This window comes from Phocoena phocoena, chromosome 3 (assembly GCF_963924675.1).
Source record: "Phocoena phocoena chromosome 3, mPhoPho1.1, whole genome shotgun sequence".
Classification (NCBI taxonomy): domain Eukaryota; kingdom Metazoa; phylum Chordata; class Mammalia; order Artiodactyla; family Phocoenidae; genus Phocoena; species Phocoena phocoena.
The window spans coordinates 167,963,679-167,980,788 of NC_089221.1; the positions used below are offsets into that span (position 1 = coordinate 167,963,679).

Consider the following 17,110-nt stretch of genomic DNA (forward strand, 5'->3'; position numbering starts at 1 on the left):
GACAGGAAGACAGGAATAGGTTTGAGTTCAGAGGACAGTGGGCCCACCTCCTGGCAAATTAATATTTGTTTAATAGATGAGAGAAAGAACGATTGCCCTCAGACAAGAGCTGTGCTGGGTGCGTTGTCATACTTTATTTCTACTGCAACTCCCCAAATCTGACCCGCAGGTGTTATTCACATACAGGTGAGGCTGATCCAGAGAGAGGACTCTGGGTCTGCAGTATTGAAAAACTGCGTGTGTCCATTTGTGTCATATCCAAGATCTCCACCGCCCCGTTTGCACTTTTGCGAGGTTCTGCACGTTCTCCAAGGGGTCATTTCTCCGACTTGAACCACAGACCGCGCGGAGGGGCCCAGGCCACCAGTACATTGAGCGCACGGGGCGCTCGTGCACGTGGCTGTCCCCAGGGGCCTGCGCTGGGCTGGGGAGTACTCGGGGTAGGACAGGGCGCCCGCGGGACTGGGACGAGGGGGAGGCGAGCACAACATTTAAGGGAGTAACAAAAAACCGAGTAACCTAGATAAACAATATTTTAATGCAATACTTTTAAAAAATCAAAATGAATTTTCCAAAGTCCCATGATGAACAAAATAGCAAAACGTTAAACACAGGATCCGTCTCGCTGGGTCGGGCATCTGGGGCGCCCCCAGGCTCTGAGACGGGAGTCACGGGGCTGGAAGGGGCGCTCCGGCTGGGCAGGGATCTGTGGCGCCCCCTCGGCTAGGGCGCGCCGGGGGCCTCCAGCGCGGGGCCCAGGATAGGGACGCTGGCGGGTGGGGCGGGGCGGCGCCTCCCCCCTGCCGGTCCTCCCTCTACCCCTCTCGGGCCTCTCCCGGGCGCCGAGTCCCTTCCGAATCCGGATCCGCGCCGCCTTTTCCCGCGGCCCGCACGGGGCCCAGCTGACGGGCCGCGTTGTTTACGGGCCGAGCAGCCCTCGCTCCCGCCGCCCGCTCGCCACCCGCCTGCCCAGGTGCCCGCCCGCCTGTCCGCGCGTCCGAAGATCTGAGCCCCCGAGCGCTCGGGGCCGAGAGCCAGGAGGCAGGGGCTCAGCGCCGGGCTCGGGGCCCTGAGGTCGCGGGACGGGGCCCGGTCCGCGGTGGCCCGGAGTCGGGGCCGCCTCCACCGGGCCGCGCTGCCGGATTTGCAGCGGCGGAGGCCGCGCGCCCCTCCTGGGGCTGTTTCAAGGACCCTCCCGGGCGGAGGCTGCGGCCCCTGGGCCGCCCGCGTGGAAGAGAAGGACGCGCGGCCCCCAGCACCTCTCGGGCGGCCGCTTTGGAGCATGCACCCCTCGGGCCGGCGCCGCGCGCTCTGATCCATCCGGACCCCGCGCTCCCGTAGCCATGGGCGCCGGGGGCGGGCGGGGGGCGGCGGCCGTGCCACTGCTGGTGGCCGTTGCCGCGCTGCTGGTGGGCGCCGCGGGCCACCTGTACCCTGGAGAGGGTGAGTCTGGGGGTCCGGGAGTGGGCGGGGACCAGCGCGGTGGGGAGGGACCCTTTGCCAAAATGGAACCCCTGCTGTGGACTGAGAGCCCTCCTCCGCCGGAGCGCGGGTGGCCGGGACTGTAGCTCCAGCCTCGTGGGGGGCGGGAAGCCGCTGACCTTGGCCTTTGCCCGCCTGGGCTCGCGGCTCCACGCTCCGCGTGCGGGCCCCGGGCTGGAGGAACCTTGCCCCAGTGCTCGCCCCTCCACGGGCGCCTCCCCCGAGCGCTCCTCGGACCTGTGCCGTGCCTGGACCTCCCCGAGCCCAACTGGCTCCGGAGACGGGACACGCGTCCTGAGTCGCCTCCGAGAAGTGGGGTTATTGGACACTCTCGGACAGCCAAGTTCCTGGGGCACAGACGGTTTGGAGCCAGAGTAGAGGGTGACGGACTCGGGAGGGGTTCCCTCGAGGGTCCCTGCTGGCAGGTGACGCTGCCTGGGGCGGGGAACTGTAGAATCCACCCCGCCTCTTCCTCGTATTTAGACCCATGGCTACCCCGACTTCAGGTCCATGTTTACACTCTTGGGTTCTGTTTCCAGATATCGGGAGGCAAACTCTAGCGCCTTGGCAACAGCGCGGTTGTAGTAGCAGAGGTAGTGTCGGCTTTAGTGATGACTGTAGTTAGTGTCACCAAATGCCACGGGCGGGTCGGTCTTATCTCTCTGGACCTTTTTTTTGGAGATTTTTTTGATGTGCACCATTTTGAAGTCTGTATTGAATTTGTTACAATGTTGCTTCAGTTTCACGGTTTGGTTTTTTGGCCGCTAGGCATGTGGGATCTTAGCTCCCCGACGAGGGATCGAACCCGCACCCCCTGCATTGGAAGGCGTAGTCTTAACCAGTGGACCGCCAGGGAAGTCCCTCTTTCTGGACCTTTGCGGCGGCCTCTTGAGGCTTATACCGTTGGTGGTCCATTTCGTAGGGAGTAAACTGAGGCTCAGGAAGGACACATAACTCACTTGCCCCAAAGTCAGTGCCAGAGGGAAAAACGAACCTCTCCAGTGGTGCCAGGGCCCAAGGCTCTGGACTGCTGCCCACGGCCCATGTCCCCCCTAATAACCTCCCTCCTCTGCCCTTTTACCTGTCAGCTCCGGGAGGTCTCTAACCTGTGGTCATTCCAGCCCCCAAAGCCTCCCTCCTGAGTGTCCCTGTGCTGGCAGCCACCAGGGGCAAATCCCAGCATCCTTCTTGGGCTTCACAGCAGGTCTTCCCGGCTGCAGGTCAAGGACGGAAGAATCGTTTAAGAGAATGTAGCTGGGGTTTCCCACCATGATGGCTGAGGCCCTGCTTTCAAAATATCTGTTGGGTTACTTCTTCAGATTTCGCCATAAAAGGAGATCAGTCACGAGGAGGAAGGGGTCAAGGAGGGAAGAAACCGAAGCTCCTCAGTTCCCTGACGGTGAGCGAGGGGCGTGAGAAACCACACGCAGGCTCTGGAGCTGACAAACCGGGTTTGCCGAGCACCTTTGCCAGTTAGGCACTGTCTCCAAGCACCCTGGTATACAGTGGGTGCTCCATGAAGGAGGGTGGCAAGTGGTTTAGGGTCTTGTTAAAAGAGTCCGAGACCAGTTGTTAGGCTTTGCGTATGTGTGTGTGGGCTCACCCCTGTATGTTTCCTTGCTTCTCTGTTCCTGGTAGCTTTGGTAATTAACGGTGGATTTGTGCCTGGGTTTTCAGGGGTCCGTAGATGGATTTTTCCGCTTCTTACTTGTTTACAGTTTCCGCAGGAGCAGAGATTTATGTTTCTTTCGTTCACTGCTACATTTCCAGAGCCTAGAGCAGTCCCTGGCACCTAGTAGGTATTTGATAAATATTTGTTCTAGATTCAACTCCTATCCTTCCTGTCCTCCCCAGGAGTCCAAGTCACAGCTGCTTTATTCTCCAAATAACTCCTAACTAACGAGAATATAAGCAAACACTCAGCGGGCGCGGTTCTATACACTTTGCATAGGTAATCTCAGTTAATCCTCACCGCAGTGCTTGGAGGTAAGGCTTATTGTCCTTTTGGAAGGTGAGGAACTTTGGCGAGATGGCAGAGCTGTGATTAGAACCCCAGTCTGTTAATAAAAGGTTTCTTAATAAAAGGTTCTTCTTTGGAGTCTGAACCTCCCCACCCCCGTGGTAAAGGTTAACAAAATACTACTGAATAGATGACATGTGATGCCCTTTGGAGGTTTAGGGAGGGGCGTGAAACTTTACAGATGGCTTATCTCCAACAGCAACCAATATGGCATTTTGGCTGGGGTGGGTGAGGGTGGGGTAGAGGGAAATCAATGGGATTTTTAAGGACTGAGGACTCAGAGATGTCACATGGTATGTGCCATCCCACTTCGTCCCCCCATGGAGTCTCTGTGGCTTGGCTGAACTGGGCAATGGCTTTCCCCTCCATTTCTCCTCGGGTTGATCCGCTCTGGCCCGAGATGACCCGAGGCATTGCAAAGTCAGAGAATGAAGGCAAAGTGGGATTAATTACAGTGAAAACCCACAGAGTTTCCGCGGGGGTGGAGGGGTGGGCAGTGAGTTGTATAGTTGAGGTGTGAGATGTTGCTTTCAGATCCCACCGGATGTTTCTCCTGTGTGTTCTCTTGTGTGCTCCGGGACCCTTAGAGCAGAACTTCTGCTCGCCGGGTCACCTCCCCGGGGTACCTCCCCGGGGTTCTTCCCAGGCTTTGCTTCCCTCCTGGTGACCCACCCCTCGCCCCTGCCCCACTTACTCATAGAGGTCATTGGGGTGAGCCCCCTGGGGTCCCCACCTCACTCCACTCCGTCGTTGACTTCCTTTCTTTTTTGATTAGAGCAGAACCTCTTGACTTCTCTGCTCTCGGCATATGGGGTTGGATAGCTCTTGGTTGCAGGGGGCTGCCCTGTGTATTTTAAGATGTTGAGCGCCATCCCTCATCTCTAGACGCCAGTAGCAATTCCCCTCTCCAAGTCATGACCACCAAAAGTGTCTCCAGACATTGCCAACTGTCCTGAGTTAAGAATCACTGCATTTGGGGAGATAACTTTTTCCTTCTCTAGGACACTTACCCACCTGGGTCCCCTGCTCTCTCCCCTCTGTTTGTTCAGGGATCTCCATCTACCCAGAAGCCTTTCTCTTTTCAGCCTGTAAACACTCAATACTCCCCTGGGCCCCATTACTCACCACTTACCTCTCGCCTTCCCCTGCCAAGCCTCCCCTCCAATGGGTCCCCACCGCCCTCGCTCTCTCACCTTTCACCCACTGCTCTGCCCACGGCATCTGGCTTGTGTCTCCATCGCTTTGCCCATGGCGCTAGAGAAGGTCATCCCTCACCTCCCAATTGTAGCCTCACCCCAGTTGACTTCTCTGGGTTTTGCCTTCCACTGGAAGGCACTGTCTCCTGGTGAGTTTTCACCTGTGTCTGACTTCGCCTATCCTCTTTCTTCCTTTCCTAGACTAAGATATTAGGCCCTTCTTCATAGAGGGCCATTCTCTACCCTTGACTCTCTCTGTCTCACTCAGTTTTTAATTTATATATGGTCAAAGCCTTTATCTAGAACAGGGGCCAAATCCTGCCCACCCACGCCAGTTTTTTTGTAAATAAAGTTTTACTGGCACGCAGCCATGCCCATTCGTTCATGCATCCTCGGTGGCTGCTTTTGTGCTCTCCAGGCAGAGTTGAATAGTTGTGATCGCGTGGCTCGCAACAATATTTACACTTGGGCCCTTTCCAAAGTTTGCCAACTCCTGATTTAGAACAAACTCCTTGAGAATCAGGAAGACATACCTCATAGCTTGTGTGGTCCCTGATACAACTTTGAATGAATCAAGGTAAATGAAGCGCCCGGGGATGCTGTGTTTTCCCCTTTACAGAGCAAGCTGTATTAAAGAAATTTATACCATTTGCTGTGCTGAATGTAGGGGTTCCGATGGCGAGAAAATAACCGTGATGTTCCCTCCTTGTGTGTGTGTTTGTGTGTGTACAATCTTTGGATTTATTTCTTTAAACAGTCTTCTTGGCATTGAATGAGGATTCCGTGCTCCTGGCCCTGTCTCTAGTACCAAAAGAAAGTGGTATCTGCTATGAGATGTTCTCTTGAGACCCGCCCTTATGTTAATTTCTATTAAGAACACATCGGGGTGGCTTGGGTTATGTTTTGCAACTTAAAAACCATATTTATGGGACTTCCCTGGTGGTCTAGTGGTTAAGACTTCCCCTTCCAATGCAGGGCATGCGGGTTCGATCCCTGGTAGGGGAGCTAAGGTCCCACATGCCTCCCGGCCAAAAAAGCAAAACATAAAACAGAAGCAATATTGTAAAAAATTCAGTAAAGCCTTTAAAAATGGTCCATGTCAAAAAAAATCTTAAAAAAGCCATATTTATGATTTTCAAATTAAAATAATAACAGGTAGTGCATTCTCATTGCAAAAAAAATTATGAAAGTATAGAGAGGAAAAAACCAGAGTCCCCCTTTGTCCCTAAAACCATTGCATTTCTGTCCTGGGAAATGACCATGCTATCAGTTTGGTGTATATCTTTATTTATTTATTAAAAAAAATATTTTTTTAACATAAGTACTGGCCAATGAATTTTTTTTCCTTTTTTTTAAAGTTTATTTTTTCTTCTGTGACTTTTAAAAAAATAATTTTGTTTATTTTTATTTTATTTATTTTTGGCTGTGTTGGGTCTTTGTTGCTGCGCATGGGCTTTCTCTAGTTGCGGCCAGCGGGGGCTACTCTTTGTCGCAGTGTGCGGGCCTCTCATTGCGGTGGCTTCTTTTGTTGTGGAGCATGGGCTCCAGGCACGCGAGCTTCAGTAGTTGTGGCACGTGGGCTCAGTAGTTGTGGCTCTCGGGCTCTAGAGCGCAGGCTCAGTAGTTGTGGCGCACGGGCTTAGTTGCTCCGCGGCATGTGGGATCTTCCCAGATCAGGGCTCGAACCCGTGTCCCCTGTATTGGCAGGCGGATTCTTAACCACTGCGCCAACCAGGGAAGCCCGGTGCGTATCTTTAAACATTTTTATTTTTAAAATGGTCATACAGTAAAACTGACTTTTTTTTTTGGTGCACAGTTTTTGCATTTTAGCCCCCGCATAGAGTTGTGTGTCTGTCCCCACAGTCGGGATACAGAAGTGTCCCATCCATCATCACCCAGACTCCTTCCGGCCATCCCTTTATCGTTATGCCATCCCTACCTCAAACCCCTGGCAACACTGATCCTTCTCCATCCCTATAGTTTTCTCTAGACTTTAAAAAGTATCTTATGTTTGTCTTTCTCTTTCTGACTTACTTCACTAAGTATGACAATCTGTAGATCCCTCCATGTCCCTGCAAATGGCATTATTTTGTCCTTTTTTATGGCTGAATAATATTCCATTGTATATATGTACAACATCTTCTTTATCCATTCATCTGTCGATGGACATTTAGGTTGCTTCCATGTCCTGGCTATTATAAATAGTGTTGCAATGAACATTGGGGTACATGTATCTTTTCAAATTATGGTTTTCTCTGGACATGTGCCCAGGAGTGGGATTGCTGGATCATATGGTAGCTCTATTTTTAGTTTTCTAAGAAACCTCCATACTGTTCTCCATAGTGGCTGCACCAATTTACATTCCCACCAACAGTGTAGGAGGATTCCTTTTTCTCCATACCCTCTCCAGCATTTATTGTTTGTAGATTTTTTGATGATGGCCATTCTAAGTGGTGTGAGGTGATACCTCTAAAAAAATGGTACAAATGAACCTATTTACAAAACAGAAATAGAGTCCCAGATGCAGAAAACAAACTTATGGTTACCAAGGGGGAAGTAGGGGAGGGATGAATTGGGATTGACATATACACACTACTATATATAAAATAGATAGCTAAGAATAACTTCCTGTATAGCGCAGGGAACTCTACTCAATACTCTGTAATGACCTGTATGGGAACAGAATCTAAAAAAGAGTAGATATATGTATATGTATAACCAATTCATTTTGCTGTAGAGCAGAAATTAACACAATACTGTAAATCAACTATACCCCAGTAAAAATTAACTTAAAATATTTTTTAAAGTATCTTATAATTGGATCAATCTTCTTAAAATTGAAAACCTGAGTACTCATAAGATTCTCATTATTCCTGGATTCCATATTTGTGAATTCCCCTATTCACTAAAATTTATTTGTAACTCCAAAATAAATAGCGCTTTAGTGGTTATTCCTGGACATGCACCAAGTGGCAAAAAATTGGAATCATCTGACACGCATGTTCCAGCTCAGATCAAACAAGGTGACATCTTGCCTTCCTGTTGCATCTCTCCCCTTGTGAATTCATAAATCCCCAAGGATTAAAACAAATGTCCTTTAAAAAATTTTTTTTAATTGGAAGTATAGCTGGTTTACAATTTTGTGTTAGTTTTTGGTGTACAGCAAAGTAATTCAGTTATACATATGTGTATATATTCCTTTTCAGATTCTTTCCCATTATAAATTATTGCAAGATATTGAATATAGTTCCCTGAGCTATACAGTAGGTCCCTGTTGTTTATGTATTTTATATATAGTAGGTGTGTATCTGTTAATCCCAAACTCCTAATTTATCCCACCTCCTTCCCTTTGGTAATCATAACTTTGTTTTTGATGTCTGTGAGTCAGTTTCTGTTTTGCATATAAGTTCATTTGTATCATTTTTTAAGATTCCACATATAAGCGATATCACATGACATTTGTCTTTGACTTACTGCACTTAGTACGAGAATCTCTAGGTGCATCCGTGTTTCTGCAAATGGCATCATTTCATTTTTTTTTTTATGGCTGAGTAATATATTCCGTTGCATATAAGCACCGCATCTTCTTTATCCATTCATCTGTCGATGGACATTTAGGTTGTTTCCATGTCTTGGCTCCTGTAAATAGTGCTGCAATGAACATTGGGGTGCATTTATCAGAGTTTTCTGCAGGTATATGCCCAGGAGTGGGATTGCAGGATCATACGGTAGCTCTATTTTTAGTTGTTTAAGGAACCTCCACACTGTTTTCCATAGTGGCTGCACCAATTTACATTCCCACCAACAGTGTAGGAAGGTTCCCCAAAAACGTCCTTTTTTGTGATGTATTTAGTGCCATGTTTTTCACACTTTCTTGTGCTTTTTGTTGGTGATTTTGTGGTTTACCGTGGTCCGCATGCATCGTTCTGAAGTGCTGTCTAGGGTCCCAAGCACTAGAAGGCTGTGATGTAGCTTCCGGAGGAAGTACATTTGCTGGATACGCTTTTCTCAGGCGTGAACTATATAGTGTTTAGTGAATCAACAATGTATATTAAATAAGGTGTTTTTAAACAGAAACACACACACAACAAGGTTATGGTATTGATGGAGTTGCAAATTAGCGTCCTTGAGAACACTGTAGAAAATAGCTTCCATAAACAAAGAGAATCTGCTGTAGGTGGTTTCCTATCACTGGGGTTTAAAATTTGTGAAACTGCGTTTGTCAGCATCCGTGTAGAATCCTTTTTGAATGCATCCGCCCTTTTTGTCGTATTTTCATCTGGGCACAAATCCTTGGTTACCTCTCGGAAAGTTCACGAGATGGCACAAAACCCCTGGCCTGTGTCTTGAGGAGGGGTCTCCCGTGTTCTGCTGACCCTGGTGCCAGGGAGCGCCCCAGTGGCTTTCAGGGGTTTAGGAACATATTTCGTTTCTGGCAGAGCGAGGTTTGCTGTTCTGTGTTGCCCAGTGCAGACTGGATATGAGTTCCAGTTGGAGTTCACGGCAGACGGATGAGGATTAAAATTTGATGTCAAATCTGAGTTTTTCTTTCAGTTCCTTAAGGGTGTGGTGTCCCGTCAGGTTTATAGGTTAGCTTATGTTTTGTGTTCAGAAAGAGCAGCCTGTTACCAGGAGGTTCTTGCTTCTCTCCTATGCCTTTGTGGTAATGTGGAAAACATAGGTACTTTCCAAAACCTGTGCTTGTTAACGGTGCGGAAAAAGGTAGTGGTTGGACACAAAGGGATAGAGGGCAGGGCTCCACCTGTTTTCTGATGGCCTTTCTTGATTTCTAATCTGTTTTCAAAGATGTATCCTGTTTCCTTACAGAAGATCAGAAAAGGGGTGAATTTTCACTGAGCTGTTCCTTCCTAATTATATCCAGTTACATTGTATCGAAGACATCTGCTACTTTTTTGTTCTTGCAAGACTTCTCTAGGTTTTCTTTCTGGTGTCTTCCGTGGGCAGTATCCATCCTTACTTGTATACACGAGGAGGTAGGACTCCTGAAATGTCATGGAAGCCCCTTATCATCTTGTGGTTTGATGTGTGATGTCCTTGGGATAACAGAACTGTGGAACTGACTGGAGGAATTAGTCTAGATGTTCCAGAGCTTTCAGACAGGCTTGTAGAAGGTGTTGGTGTCAGGATGACTGTGGGTCTTTGGTCCCCTCTCTGGTTCCCTGGCCTTAAATATTGTGCTCGCCAGAGGCACGCCCCCCTTCCATCCTTTTCTCCTCCTGGTTTTATCACCTACTCTCATCCCTTCTGCCAGCATCCGCCCCTTTTCCCAAGCTCCAGGTCCACATCTTCCCAGTGCCCACTGGACCCACATCTGGGAGCATCCCAAAGCCCCTACAGACTCAACATGCCCCAAACGGAGCCTGTTGTCCTTGCCACCCTAAACTTGTCCTATCTGGTCCTCTCCAGGTTCACTAAGAGAGGACCCTCACTTCTTCCCCCTCTCTTCCACCTCCCTGGGGACCAAGTCCCATTGATGCTAATCCCTGGTACCCACCCCCAGAATAGGCCCCCTAGGCCATGCCATAGATGTGGTTCCAGAGTGCCTCGTCCAGTACCTTCTCTTCCCTGCTGCCAGAGAGATTTTTCTACTTCCTGCTTTGGTCCTTCTATAGCTGCCAGCTCAGTCCATTCCCCTGGCAGTGGAGCCCTAGCCTCAGCTGTGTGGTGTGCAATCTCTCTTTGCCAGGCTCGTGACTGCAGTTCCTTGGGGCTCCCTCTTCTTCCATGTGCTTGCATTTGCTTCCTGTGCCCCAAGCACGCTTCTTCCCCCTTTTCACCCATGGATGCCTGCTTCCTCCTTATGGAACTGGCTCAGAGGCCTCCTTCCTCCCCTCTCTGGCTTCATCACCCACCCCATTCTCCTTCCCTTTCAGTACAGACTGGGTATATCTGTCTGGGTCCCCATAGACATTGGTCTGCACATTGGAGGTGCATTCTAGTGAAACACTGACTGCATGGGAAATGAAACCATACTCGTAAGTATGGGTTGCAGAAGGAATTGATACATGTTTGTCCAAAGCAGGAAGCAAAGTCTAGCCCAGAGCGGGCAGGTCCTGGAGAGGACAGGATGGCTTGAAGTTAGGAGCAAAAGGTCTGGCTGAAAAAGAACTGCTATGGTCTGAATGGCCACCTCCCTCCTCCCCATTCATGGGTTGCAACCTTAACCCCCAACGTGACTGTATTTGGAGAGAGAGCTTTTAGAAGGTAATTAAGGTTAAACGAGCTCATAAGAGGACGGCCCTAAACAGATAGGACTGGTGACCTTAAAAGAAGAAGGAGACAGAGAAAGATCTCTCCCTTTCTGCACGCATGCACCAAGGGGAGACCATGTGAGGACACAGTGAGAAGTCGGCCGTCTGCAAGCCAGGAAGAGAGCTCTCACCAGAAATTGACCATGCTAGCTACCTTGATCTTGGACTTCCAGCCTCAGAGCTGTGAGAAATAAATGCCTGCTGTTTAACCCCACCAGTCTATGGCATCTGGTTATTGGAGCCCAAGCTGACCGAGACAAGAACTGAGGTCAGAAGTGGCTCTGAAACACAGCATCTAGGAACTCAGGTAGAATAAATGGGTGTGGGTCTAGCTTTCTTTGAAATTCGTGGGGGCCAGTCCACCGTGCTTATGCGGTTCCCTCTAGCAACAATCAACAGCCCCAAAGAAGGCATCTGATGGCATTGATCCTGGGGCAAAGTGCTCAGAGGAATGGGTGGGGCAGAAGAATGGGAGCTGGAAAGAGTCCCTGCTGGAGAGGTGGCCCAGGTTGGGTAGACAGTACGTCTGTCCTACTTGAGGCCCTATCATATCCTCGGGGACCTTCTTTAAAATGCAGATTCTTGGGCCTGGCTCCCAGAGATATTGATTCATTTGGTCTAGAGCTGGGCCTAGGGATCTGAATTTTAACATACACCTGCCGCCCCAGGTGATTCTGATGCTGTCGGTCCACAGAACACACTTTGAGGAACCCTGTGTGATGGCTAAGGGCACAGGCGCTGGTGCCCTGGGGACCTATGTGATGGACTGAATTGTGTCCCCCCCCACCGCCCCCTGCCAAATTAAAGTGTTGAAGTCCTAACCCTAACACCTCAGAATGTGACCATCTTTGGAGATAGGGTCTTTAAAGAGGTAATCAAGGTAAAAATGAGATAATTAGGGTGGCCTCTAATAAGACTGATGTCCTTATAAGAGGAGATTAGGACACAGACACACACAGAGGGACGACCGTGTGAGGACACAAGGAGAAGACGGCCATCTACAAGCCAAGGAGAGAGGCCTTAGAAGGAATCAATCCTGCTGACACCTTGTTCTTAGACTTCTAGCCTCCAGAATTGGGAGAAAATAAATCTATCTTGTTCAAGCCACCTGGTCTGTGGTCCTTTGTTAGGGTGGCCCCAGTAGACTCATATACTGGGTTTAAATCCCAGGTCTGTCTCCTCCTTGCTTTGTGACCTTGAGGAGGACATGTTCCTCTCTGAGCCTCAATTTCTTTCCTCTTCTAGAAAATCTATCTGGGCGACAGTTTGCCTGTTGCCTGCACCCTCGGGATATTTACTGCCCTTCCGTTTCCAGCAATTTGCAACAGAATCCATCTCACACACTCTGGCTGAAGTCAATTTTTATTTTTTGGTTTTGGCTGTAACCCATGGCATGTGGGATCTTAGTTCCCCGACCAAGGATCGAACCCGTGCCCCCTGCATTGGGAGCGCAGAGTCTTAACCACTGAACCACCAGGGGATTTCTTGGCTGAAGTAAATTTTAAAGAGCCAGGCTTTCAGGCAGGTGGAGAATCTTAAGGGTATCTGGTACCTCGGTGTGCCCAAGTTCTAATTTATGAAGGGAATAAATCTGGGAATTGGTTCCATGTATCTTAGAGTGGAGAACTAATATACACACGTGGCCAGACCCCAGTTCTCATCTGTTCTTCATACCTTTCATCGTGCGATCGTCATCATTTACAGGTGAGGAAACTGAGGCACACGGAAATTGAGTTTATGGCTCAGGATTATACAGCTGACAGGTGCCCATGCTGGAGTGGGAAGCCAGATCTGTTGGGTTTCTGGCATGCCCTGAAACTGGTGTGGGTGGTGGCCAGACCCCTGAACCCAAGGCTTGTTGGCTAGCATGCCTGAATTTTGGAAGAAACCCTGTTAAGACTGGAAGTAATGCAGGGAGGAACGTGTGGCCCCAGATACGTCACCAGGGAGCGTTTGAAGAATGTCGAGACTAAGGAATGAGTACATTCAGGCTTGAAAGCAGAAAGAGTTTCAGAACCTTCTAGATACCTCTCTCCCAGATCCTTAGTACCTCTTTGCTGTTTTCATGATAGAGAGAAAACCAGGGGAGAGGGGACACTTTCCAAGATGGCTCTCATGTCAGTCTTCTCTCCTTCTGGAAAATTTTTAGATTCTTCTGGCCGAGGGGGAACTTCTAGACCAGCGCTGTCCAACAGAATGGTCTGCTTTGATGGAAATGGTCTATAGCTGTGCCATCCAATATGGCGGCCACTATCTACATGGTGCTCTTGAAATTGTGGCCAGGGCAGCTAAATTTTTACTTTTATTTAACTTTAATTCATTTAAATGTAAAAAATGTGAATGTAAAGTCTCATTTAACATTAGTTGATTGAAATGTCAAAAAAAATCAATGCTTGATTCTGTTATTGAACGACTCTTTTTTTTTTTTTCACGGTACGCGGGCCTCTCACTGTTGCGGAGCACAGGCTCCGGACGCGCAGGCTCAGCCGCTCCGCGGTATGTGGGATCTTCCCAGACCGGGGCACGAACCCGTGTCCCCAGCATCGGCAGGCAGACTCTCAACCACTGTGCCACCAGGGAAGCCCTTGAACGACTCTTTTGCTTGGAACAACTTGGGGATACAAAGAACCTACCTTTTCAGTGATTCATTTTGTGAAATCTGCGTATAGAGATTGAGTATTTCTGATAAAAATGTAGCATCTGAATTGAGACCTGGTGCAAGTGTATAAAACATGTGGCGCTGGGGAGGCATAGTGTGAAAAAAATCCCATAGATTTTTTTTTTTGTATTGCTTACATGCTGAAGTGAAGTTTTGGGATACATTGGGTTAAATTAAGAATATTTAATTTCACTGTTTTTTTTTTACCTTTATAGAGAAAATTTTAAATTCTGTGTGGCTCGCCTCATGTTTCTATTGGATTAAGGCTGCTCTAGGCCCTATACACCCTTGTGACCTACAGCGACAGGCTACAGCTCTTGACCTTCCAGTGAAGTAGGCAGAACTTATTGCACTGCTTGTGTAGCTTTTAGTTCTGGTGTTACCTCCTCCGGGAAGCCCTCCTTGATTGTCCTGGACTTAGTCAAATAGCTCATTTTCATGATCTCTTCTAGCTCCTGAAGCTGTCCTTGAATAACTGAGATCTCCTCCTCGGTTATACTTTCAGTTGACTTGGGTAGTTAACAGCAACTAGTAGTCTGTGAGATCCAGGGCAGACTCTGTCTTATTCCTTTTATTTATTTTTTTAAACATCTTTATTGGAGTATGATTGCTTTACAATGTTGTGTTAGTTTCTGCTGTATAATAAAGTGAATCAGCTATATGTATACATGTATCTCCCTATCCTATCGTCCTATCCCTCTTGTCCTATTCCTTGAAGCACTTCCAGTCCTTGGAACAGCAGAAACAGGTCCTCAGCAGATAGCTGCTGAAGGAGTGAACGAAAGAAACTGTCTTTAACAAGCTTCCTCCAGGTTGTCACTGCATGAACATTATTTCATTGTTTCCTTATTTAAGTCGGATTCACCTGCTTCTTAATTTGGTATGTTTTTAAAGGACAAAGATGGAGAAACTGTAACATAGTTCAGGCATAAACTTTGCATTTAATTGCTGGGTTGAAATCCTAGCATTACCCCTTAAAACTCAGCCTGTGTGAGTTCGATTTGCTCATCACAAAAATGGGCATGGACCACATTTCGTTTATCCACCTCCTCTGGGATTATTCTGAGAATTCATCAAGAGAATGTGCCTGCCAGAACATGGCCAAGTGCTTTACATGGTAATTGTTATTAGCTGTCACCAGGACCCCCCCATCCTCCCCCGGTCCTCAGGGTCCTTCCCTTCCTGTGTGTAGAGTGGTGATTAACCAGGTGTCACTTACTGAGGACCTGAAGCATCTTTCAGTTCCCACCCAGAGGTATTAAAAGCCAGTACAAGGTCTGACATCTATTGCTGGCACCATCTCTAACATCCTCTGGGTATTTTCTGTTCACGCAGTCAATTGCTCTATTGTCTTAGACCAATAGGGACACATACAGCTTTAATGAGTTGAGTTAGAGTCATTGGAGATTTAAAAAAAAAAAAGCAGTTCTTTGTGGTCCACTACGGTTATAGTTGTTTAATTTTTTAATAACAACTTTATTGAGATCTAATTCAATACCATACAATTCACCCATTTAAAGTTTAAATTTAGTGGTTCTTAGTACATTCACAGAACTGGGCAACCATCACTACAATCAATTTTAGAACATTTTCATCACCCCCCAGAGAAATCACATACTCCTCAGCTGTCACTCCTCATTTTCCCCTCTCAAAGCCCCTTGAAACCACTAATCTACTTTCTCGGGATTTGCCTATTCTGGACATTTCACGTAAATGGAATCATGCCACAGGTGGTCTTTTGTGACTGGCTTCTTTTACCGAGCCTGATGTTTTCAAGGTTCATCCCTGTTGTAGCAGGTGTCAGTGCTTCTCCCCTGTTATTGCTGAATTATCTTCCTTTGTGTGGACATGCCACATTTTGTTTATTCATCTGTCAGTTCATGGACATTTGGCTTGTTTCCACTTTTTGGCTATAATGAATAATGATGCTCTGGGCATTTGTACACACATTTCTACATTTCTCTTGGGTATCTACCTGGGAGTGAAGTTGCTGGGTTATATGGTAACTCTTTGCTTAACCTTTTGAGGGACTGCTAGTCTATTTTCCACAACAGCAGCTGTACCATTTTCCATTCCCACCAGTAATGTAGGAGGGTTCTGATCTCTCCACATCCTCGTCAACACTTGTTATTGTCTGTCTTTTTAATTTTAGCCATCCTGGTAGGAGTGAAGTGGTATCATTGTGGTTTGGATTTACATTTCCTGGATGTCCAACAGCTGGTTAATCTTTGAATACATATTCATATCTGATTTTGGTTCTGACACAGCTTGGGGAGGATGGTGGGCTGGTGTTCTTTGTACCTGTATCAATTTCACAATTTCGTGTGCGTGTGTGTGTAAAACATAGAGTGTGAGGCTCAGGCTTGAGAAGCCCAGACCTGTGGCTGAGTCTAAGCTGTATACTGCCAGATATAATACAGGACACCAAGTTAAATTTGAATTTAACATAAACAATGAGTAATTTTTAAGGGTAAGTATGTCTCAAACATCGCATGGGATATACTTATCCTAACATGTATTTGCTGCTCATCTGAAATTCATGGTTAACTGGGCGTCCTGCTTTTTTATTTGCTAAATCTGGCAATCCTGAATGTTACTGGTGGGTCGTATGTCCTTGGCTGATTGGCTTTGCCTCCTAGAGATCCAGTTTTCCCTTCTGTGGGGTGCGGATGAAGCTTGTTGGGAGGTGTCAGTGGCGTGGTACCTGTCCAGACCTCTGTATGTAGATGCTGTTGATGTGACTGAAGCTTGTTGGGAGGTGAAGCTTGTTGTAGATGCTGTTGATGTGACTGAAGCTTGTTTGGAGGTGAAGCTTGTTGGGAGGTGAAGCTTGTTGTAGATGCTGTTGATGTGACTGAAGCTTGTTGGGAGGTGTCAGTGGCGTGGTACCTGTCCAGACCTCTGTATGTAGATGCTGTTTAATGTGACTGAAGCTCAGCCTTGGGTGGCATGAGTGCGTGGGGCTGGAACTGCCGTCCTGGTCCCCTTGAAGCTGCCTCCCAATTTCTGAGTGAGTGGGTGTATGTGTGTGTGTTTGCGTTTTGGCAAGGAGAGGCTGTCTAAAGAATTCAGTTCTACTGAATGTTAACTCCAATATAAGGAACACAGGAGGAGGGAAAGATCCAAATAAGTATATGGAGGAAAGGAAATCAGAGAAGGCTTCCTGGAGGAGGTGACATTTGAACTGGATCTTGAAGGATGATGAGCTGGATTTCAAAATAGGGAGCTAAGGTATAAAGGACTTTGACAGTCAAAGGGGCTAGGGCTACCCTGTTTAGTCCAGTAGCCGTTAGCTACATGTGTCTATTTCTGTTTACACTATCTAAAGTAAAATCAAATATTCAGTTCCTCAGTCTTATATCAGTCGCATTTCAAATGCTAGACAGCCACAAATGGCTGGTGGCTTCCATAGTGGCCAGTGCATATATAGAACATCTCTATCATTGCAGAAGTTCTGTTGGACTTTGTTGGACTAAGGCAA

General features: G+C 47.7%; 1 protein-coding gene across 3 annotated transcripts in view; it reads left to right on the plus strand.

The window, feature by feature from the left end:
• Positions 1-1,343: 1,343 nt before the first annotated feature.
• The window catches only part of INSR (insulin receptor), a 126,074-nt gene continuing 110,307 nt past the window's right edge, over positions 1,344-17,110 (plus strand). For all 3 annotated transcript variants that reach the window (XM_065874766.1, XM_065874767.1, XM_065874768.1), the window contains exon 1: positions 1,344-1,443. In XM_065874766.1, coding sequence (XP_065730838.1) covers positions 1,344-1,443 — 100 coding nt within the window. The remainder of the gene's footprint in view (positions 1,444-17,110) is intronic.